At 32.6% G+C, this 7829-nt stretch overlaps 2 protein-coding genes across 2 annotated transcripts in view; both read left to right on the forward strand.

The window, feature by feature from the left end:
- The window catches only part of LOC106469076, a 22937-nt gene extending 19752 nt beyond the window's left edge, over positions 1-3185 (forward strand). The window contains exons 10-11 of the mRNA XM_013929531.2: positions 827-967; positions 1721-3185. Of these exons, the coding sequence (XP_013784985.1) occupies positions 827-967; positions 1721-1779 (200 nt within the window). The 3' untranslated portion in view covers positions 1780-3185. The remainder of the gene's footprint in view (positions 1-826; positions 968-1720) is intronic.
- A 3478-nt stretch (positions 3186-6663) lies between these two features.
- Positions 6664-7829, forward strand: part of LOC106469078 (mitoferrin-2-like) — a 13369-nt gene continuing 12203 nt past the window's right edge. The window contains exon 1 of the mRNA XM_013929534.2: positions 6664-7178. The gene's annotated coding sequence lies outside the window, so the exon portion shown is untranslated. The remainder of the gene's footprint in view (positions 7179-7829) is intronic.

Here is a 7829-nt window from a genome sequence, read left to right on the forward strand (position 1 = left end):
AAAACTCACCGTTCACAAGAGTAGAGAAATCTACTACAGTAATCGTCTTCTGTTAGAAAACTCACCGTTCACAAGAGTAATCTACTACAGTAATTGTCTTCTGTTAGAAAACTCACCGTTCACAAGAGTAGAGAAATCTACTACAGTAATCGTCTTCTGTTAGAAAACTCACCGTTCACAAGAGTTGAGAAATCTAGGTGAGTTTTCTAACAGAAGACGATTACTGTAGTGAAATAGTCACAGAAAACCACAGAGACAAAGTAATGCAACGAACTTGAGAAACAAAGAAGAACAGCGAACTCGAGAAATGATGACTCCTCAACATGGTAGTTTCCAATTAATGTGGTATAAGTTGCAGAAATTATTTTTCAATAAATGCGCAGATTTTTTTCAATTGGGAAAATTTCTTCTGGGCAAAAAATTGAAGGTCCTTGAATTAACTTTAAAACTACACTATGATGAATTCAATACTGCATTAATTATTATTATCCAGGTTTCGGTAAGATATTCTTAGCCATTTCTTGTGTAGCAGCTAGTAAAACTATAATCAATAATAATAATAAGGCAGTAAACACTGTTATAAATAGACGCATTGTTTAATAAAACAAAGCATTTCCGATTAGTGTAAAATGGAGCATTTCTGACTAGTATAACGGTGTTTAAATGGCTTCTACATTTCTGCAATCTTTTTTTATATAAATTTATATGCTGTTTATCACCTGGCAACGCCATCTAGATTTGAACAAATGAAGACTTGCCTTTGTGTGTATGTTTCAAAGAATGTTATACAAACTGAAAAACTTAAAGAAACGGATTTGTCTTTCAGAGTTCTTGCAACCCCCAAAACCACGACCAGCTACGTCAGCTGCTCTAGCTCGTCGTCTTGTGTCCGGTGCCTTGGGTTTGAAGGTCCAAGTCTCGAGAGAACAACAAAAACTTGAAAAGGCCAAGTTACAAGAAGCCAAAGGTATAAAAATGATAATTATTTACTGTGTTAATCAAAAGAGTAATATTATAGTGACCCTTCAGTAAAGTGTCTCTTATCTTACTATTGGTCTGGGCATATCTTAGTGATCAGTTTGCCAGGTTGAGCTATGATATGGCAGTAAAATTTTCCTTAACTTACTGTTGATCTTGGCATAGCCTAGTGGTGAGTATGTGAGGTTAAGCTGTGATATGCCAGTAAAATTTATCTTCTTGTGGATTGGACATAGCCTAGTGGTCAGTGTGCCAGGTTAAGCTGTGATATGCCAGTAAAATTTATCTTCTTGTGGACTGGACATAGCCTAGTGGTCAGTGTGTCAGGTTAAGCTGTGATATGCCAGTAAAATTTATCTTCTTGTTGCCCATATGTAGGTTAGTAAGGATTTAGAAGTAAAGTAACTAACAAAATGATAGTATCTATGTTTGTGTGATTTATCATTATTTCATATACATATTTGAATGCCATGTTTCTCAGCATGAAGGCCCCCCCCCCTTCCCCAATAACAACCCACATCTAGACAGAGGCCCCTACCCAAATCTGTAGAATGAGTACAGTAAAAGCACCCAGTTTAGGAAACCCTACCTTAGAGCACAGAATACTGTAGTACCGCTTAGATACAAGCCTAGCGAACAGTATCTGAATATTTTATTTTTGTATATTTAAATATTACTTAGAAAAATCATTACCTCTCATTACTACTTTGTTCTAAAGCTTTTATTATTTTTGTTTTAATAGAAAGGAAGAGAAAAGCAGCCAAACAACGTGTGGATGTTTGGGAAGGGAAGGTAGAATAGAGTGAATTATCAGTATGAATAATAACATATTAAGGTTTTTAAAATTGGAAAATATTTTGGATCAATTCTAAAATATCCAGTAATTTTGTTCTCAAGACGGTTTTGTGATCTGTATCATTCAGGAGACAGATCCTTTAAAGAAATGTCAAGAAAAACTATTTTTTCTGGTGTTTGAAATTTGTTTACTTGTGCCTATTTATCTGTATATGAAAATCATACAACCTCCCATTGCCAAAAATATTAATTATTTTACGTCAAAGTGCAGTCTCAAATATTTTGGTCGTAATTTTTCAATAAATGACCCAGAAAAATGTTTTGTTTCCTTCTGTGATTTCTTGTTCAAATATATATGGGATGAACTTGACAGAATCAAAATGTTGGGCCTTGTTGCTTTATATTTCAACATGGACGTGGTTGTTGCTATGTAATTTATTTAATAGTTTCGTACATAAATCTACATCAGTGTCAAGAAGTAATGACTAATGAAGTGGGAGGTGATTGAATGTCCCGAAAACTGTTTACGAAAACTGTTTACGTTATATAGTATTTATAAGTGTATATTTGTTTTGTATGCCTGTTATAGTGGTCTGATAGCTACTTGTAATATGTTAGTAGTTTCCTTTTTTCTTCTCGTACAGCCCACGTTTGGAAATTAAGGCGTACTTGAATGTTATGTATGATGAAATTTGATAGAATTTTTTTTTTTTTTTCAAAGGTGTCATCCAAAATTGTGTATTTTGTACAATTTATTGAAGCATGTTTATTTTTTAAACAGGATTATTTTCTTTTTAATGTATTTCATTTAGTAAAAGCCTTCAGAAAAACTGTTATTCATAAACTCTAGAAGTCGTCCACTTATATTACTGTTTTATATTTTTTACCTTTAAGCATGGCCTGGGTGTGGCCTAGTGCTGGCATGTCAGACTGTGAATCCTCTAAGAGTGAGTGTTGTTGACTTAATGTCTAGTGTGTCAGTTAAAAAATTGGGATGGCTCTTGTAATGTAGCTTTTTAGGAATATTGGAACGAAAACAAACGTTTATCTGTGTTATGTCTTTAATGTGTTTTATTTTAATTAAAAAAAGGTTATGTAAGAATAAGCTATCGCCTTAAAGGAGGTTCACAAGTCTCATAATATCTCGTGTCTTTGGGTAATAACAATAATCAAGTGACTTTTAAATTTGCACCAATTCACATCACAAGAAATTATTAAAACAACTACCTTTCACTGACTTCAATACGAGCTTCTTGGTAATTTTGATATTTCTGTGAAGAGTGTAAAAATAAACTTATTTGAACCTTCATAAACTGTCTCGTTTATAAGTGAAACGTGTTCATCAGCTTGTGAACTTTTCTTAAAATATTTTGTAGACTATCATGTTTGACAAATAAAAAGAATTTGCTTAATGTTTGTAAATGCTTTTAAACATTCAAGACAAACATTATTTGGAGTAGAAAAAAAGGAAAATAACATTTGACCAGTGGGGGAAAAGAAATTGTGAATTGGTAAGTAAGAAAGGCCATCACTGAATGTCCTAATCTACCAATTGAATAGATAAAATAAATAGTGTTTTTCAAAACGAAAGTTTACAAAATTAAATTTGAAGTTTAATAATGTATAAACGAACTATTCTATAAAGTTAATTTTCTTACAAAGAAACACCTGTGACCAAAGATTTATTTTTACTCATAGATTATCTAGAAACGAATTGACAGAGATATTAAAAACATTTGTAAACTTATTCATAGATTTGTTTTTCCTAAACAGATTTAAGTAAAACGATTATTATTCACAAATACTTGTTGGTGAGATTGAAAGTTACTTTATTTTTTATAGGTGCAAGACATGGTTTTGATAATAGATAAAGGACCATTTGGTCACGTGATCCGAGAGGAATAATTACACGAGAACCTCCAATAAGTTCCTTCTTATTAGTGTTAAGCCCCTCCGTAACTTGTAATGCCAAAAAATTAGGTTTCGATTCCTATGATGGGCACAGCACAAATAGCTTATTGTATAGCTTTGAGCTTAACAACAAAACAAATACATAAACCTAGCATTTCAGGACGCCACATATATTTTCCAGTTTTGGAGCACATAATTGCATAATTTTTTTTACTAATAATATGAAAACTGTTGTCCCCTGGTGGTAAAGTGGAGAAGCTTTAATTAAATTTTGTGGTTGGAATCCTGCAGCGGATATAGCCTATTGTGTAACTTTGCACTAAAACAAAGAAGCAGAGCTGTTTGTGTTGGGAAACATGATGATCATCAAAGTAAACCAACTTTTCCATGTTGTTACATGCATTGGGGGAAATTATAGAAACCTTCTGTTGATCTTTTTATTATTATTATTCAGAGTGTTGATTGGAAATACTTTAAAACACCATCTAGCGTCTCATTTCCTCAAGGATCGCTGAATATGACAGAAGTAATTGTCAGCCACATACCGGTAGTTCCAAAAATAACTTATCATAGGTTTAATCACAAAAATGATACAAGTAACTGTAAGAAAAAAAAAAGTTTTGGTCAAGCTACATTTGTCAAGATCCTGATGAAGGTTGACACATTATTAATGGTTACTCACTGACAAGATCCTGATGAAGATTAGCACTTCAAGATTGTTTCTGTACATCGTGAATGGGTACTCCCAAGATCCTGATGTAGGTTGACACATCATCAGTGGTTACTCGCTGACAAGATCCAAATGAAGATTGGCACTTCAAGATTGTTTCTGTACATCGTGAATGGGTACTCCCAAGATCCCGATGAAGGTTGACACATCATCAGTGGTTACTCGCTTACAAGATCCTGATGAAGATTGGCACTTCAAGATTATTTCTGTACATCGTGAATGGGTACTCCCAAGATCCTGATGAAGGTTGACACATCATCAGTGGTTACTCGCTGACAAGATCCAAATGAAGACTGACACTTCAAGATTGTTTCTGTACATCGTGAATGGGTACTCCCAAGATCCTGGTGAAGGTTGACACATCATTAATGGTTACTCACTGACAAGATCCTGATGAAGGTTGACACATCATCAGTGGTTACTCGCTGACAAGATCCTGATGAAGATTGGCACTTCAAGATTGTTTCTGTACATCGTGAATGGGTACTCCCAAGATCCTGATGAAGGTCGACACATCATCAGTGGTTACTCGCTGACAAGATCCTGATGAAGATTGGCACATCATCAGTGGTTACTCACTGACAAGATCCCGATGAAGATTGGTACTTCAAGATTGTTTCTGTACATAGTGAATAGATACTCCAAAGATCCCAATGAAGGTTGACACATTAAGACACTGTTTATGTACATCATTAGTGGTTACTCGCCGACAAGATCCTGATGAAGATTGGCACTATAAGATATTGTTTCTGTACATCGAGAATGAGCACTCACCGATTTCCAAAATCCTTCAGTCTCTAAGCACCGATTTTTCTAAAGCATTTTCTATATTATTTTGCATTCTAACTACACACTTTTTACTTCAATTTGAAACGCAAGTTAAAGGCTGGCGTAAGTGCTTTGTATTGGATATAACAACACAGATTCTATCTTATATATATATATAACTAATGTTGTCCGTTTATTAAAATAGTAAAAACAACAACATAAAAACTATCTTTCTCAGTGGTCGGTTAAAGAAATTCGTGATTTTGTACATTACCACATATAGCTTTCTCAATTTATTTCTGGTATATTGTCAAAGTGAGCTAGGATCCAGTTTCTCATAAATTCAAATACAACTGGTAAATTATACAAATAACATGGCGGGGAAAAGGTGACCATATAGTTGTTTCATTTAGATCATAGTTTAATTTCTTACTATCGTTTTGAAATAATCAGTAATTAAAGTAATTTCAATAATTATCTCCGTAATAATTTCTTTATTACCAAATGTATAGTATCTGATCCACCCTGTTTATGTTTGTAGGAGAAACACAATTTATTCAAGTGGAAAAATTAACTTGGAAAATAATGTTTATACTAAATATTCATTTATTTTGATCATTCTACATCTTTTTAATATCATTAGTTGTGTATTAATAGAGGGCTAGCTTGTCCGGCTGAGTATTGTAAGGTGGTGTCAGTCCTGTTATTCGATTAAAAACAGTTGTGTTAGCGATTAGATGGTCATTCCTGAATTGTGGAAACGCTGACTTAACCATAAAAACCCATATTTTAACTTTTGTGCTTGTGAATATGACTTTGCATTGTTAGTTTCGTTAAGGAGTTAGGACTAACTTGTATCTGTTATCCGCATCTCACAAGATATCAGGTTTACGGCTGAAATTATTGTTAGTAACAATGATGAATCGTCTGTTTGTTTGTAAGCACAAAGTTATACAAAAGACCATGGACAAATGCACAAATTATAACAGGGAGGGGCAAACTTTTCCAGGGGGAAGTGACCCTTTTCCCCCTGTGAACGCCTATGCAAAAGACTATCTGTAATGTTCCCACCTCGGGTATCGAAACCCAATTATTAGCGGGATAAGCCCTGAGACTTATGTTGAGCCAAGCGAGGAATATTTTTTTTTTTTTTTTTGCTTTGACATATGACTTTACGTACTAATATTTCAAATGAGTTTGTTAAATCAATTTTAATATAATTTGTTCATAAGTTACTTTTTTATTCGGATCTATAAAGTTAGCTTTAATTTAGTTAGAGGTTATAAAATAATACTGTGTATTTCAGTTTCAACTTTTGCTTACATCTTTTTTTTTTTATAAGTCATGGTGCAATCAGTTTAGGATTTTTTTTTATTATTAATAACAAATATATAAATGTATTGACTGATTTCACTTTCATAATGCAAACTTATCAGTTCTAAATTTTACCTTAGAAGTTAAGCACGTGTAGTGCTGAATAACGACTCGCTGGTCACAAGGACATGTTTGAGCCAGTAATGTTACACAGCAACAATAATCTGACGTGTAACGTTTCTTGATATTTCGGTCCGATTTCGACATATTTTTGCAATAATGACAACTTACTTCAGAGAAAAAGTACATAACTGAGAAATTAAGAAAATGTGTAAAAATAATTTATTCTAGTACATATTATACAAATTGTTACTTGTACTGTTGTAGTGCTACTATTTTTAGGCCTATCACATCATGAACTTTTTGAAGTTGAATTGTATGAGTGTATCTGAAGACGAGTTACGAACTTGCACGTGTCGCTAAACTAGTACTATTTCAGCTTCAAGTTTGCTGTTTGTACTAGTTAAGTCTGAATTTATATTGGACTTGGAGTGGCTGGACCCAAAAGTTGAAAAATTCAGTGTTCCTGCAACATTCACATTGTACAGAGCAATTCCAAGTAGGAACTATTCAACAAACGTTATTGAAACAATACAGCAGAGACCAGAAAAATATTAATAAAGTAATTATAATTTAAACTTTTAATAATGCATCAACTTAAAATAGTTAAGAATAAGGTTTTAAAAACAATTTTAAACACTTTGTTTCGTCATATTAATATAATAGCTTAAGGTTATGAAAAACCTGTAATTAAAGAGTTCATAAAAATACAGATATAATTAATCATATTACCAATACTACTGAGATAGTCTGAAGTATTTATGTTGTTTTTGCTGTGTGTATTTTATCACCTAAGTTAATGTGTTAAACATGATTTTGGTCTTTTTAATTTTTATTTAACTTTTTTTTTTTTGCCAAGTTTCTGTTTAAGAGCCTAACATTTCAGTTTAATTTTAAACATGTTAACAGTAAGATTGTAGCATAAAATATTTAAGTAACAATGATATTTCAGGTAACCTAAATCAATTTGATAAAATTAGTTTTAGGATTTAGGAGTAATAAAGATAATATTAAGCCACTGCTTATAAAACTTACATCCTATAAATAACAGTTAGTTAGTGAGTCTTTCATGCTAAATTATAATTGATGATTCATTATTAGTAGTATTGTTAATCTATCTATATACTACTAAAACTCTGAGATTGCTTCTTTGTTCGTGTGCTTCTCTGTAATTAAATACAGCAAAAATGGCGCACAATAGCACCATTATTTG

The sequence above is a fragment of the Limulus polyphemus genome, unplaced genomic scaffold, assembly GCF_000517525.1.
Source record: "Limulus polyphemus unplaced genomic scaffold, Limulus_polyphemus-2.1.2 Scaffold3288, whole genome shotgun sequence".
Lineage (NCBI taxonomy): Eukaryota > Metazoa > Arthropoda > Merostomata > Xiphosura > Limulidae > Limulus > Limulus polyphemus.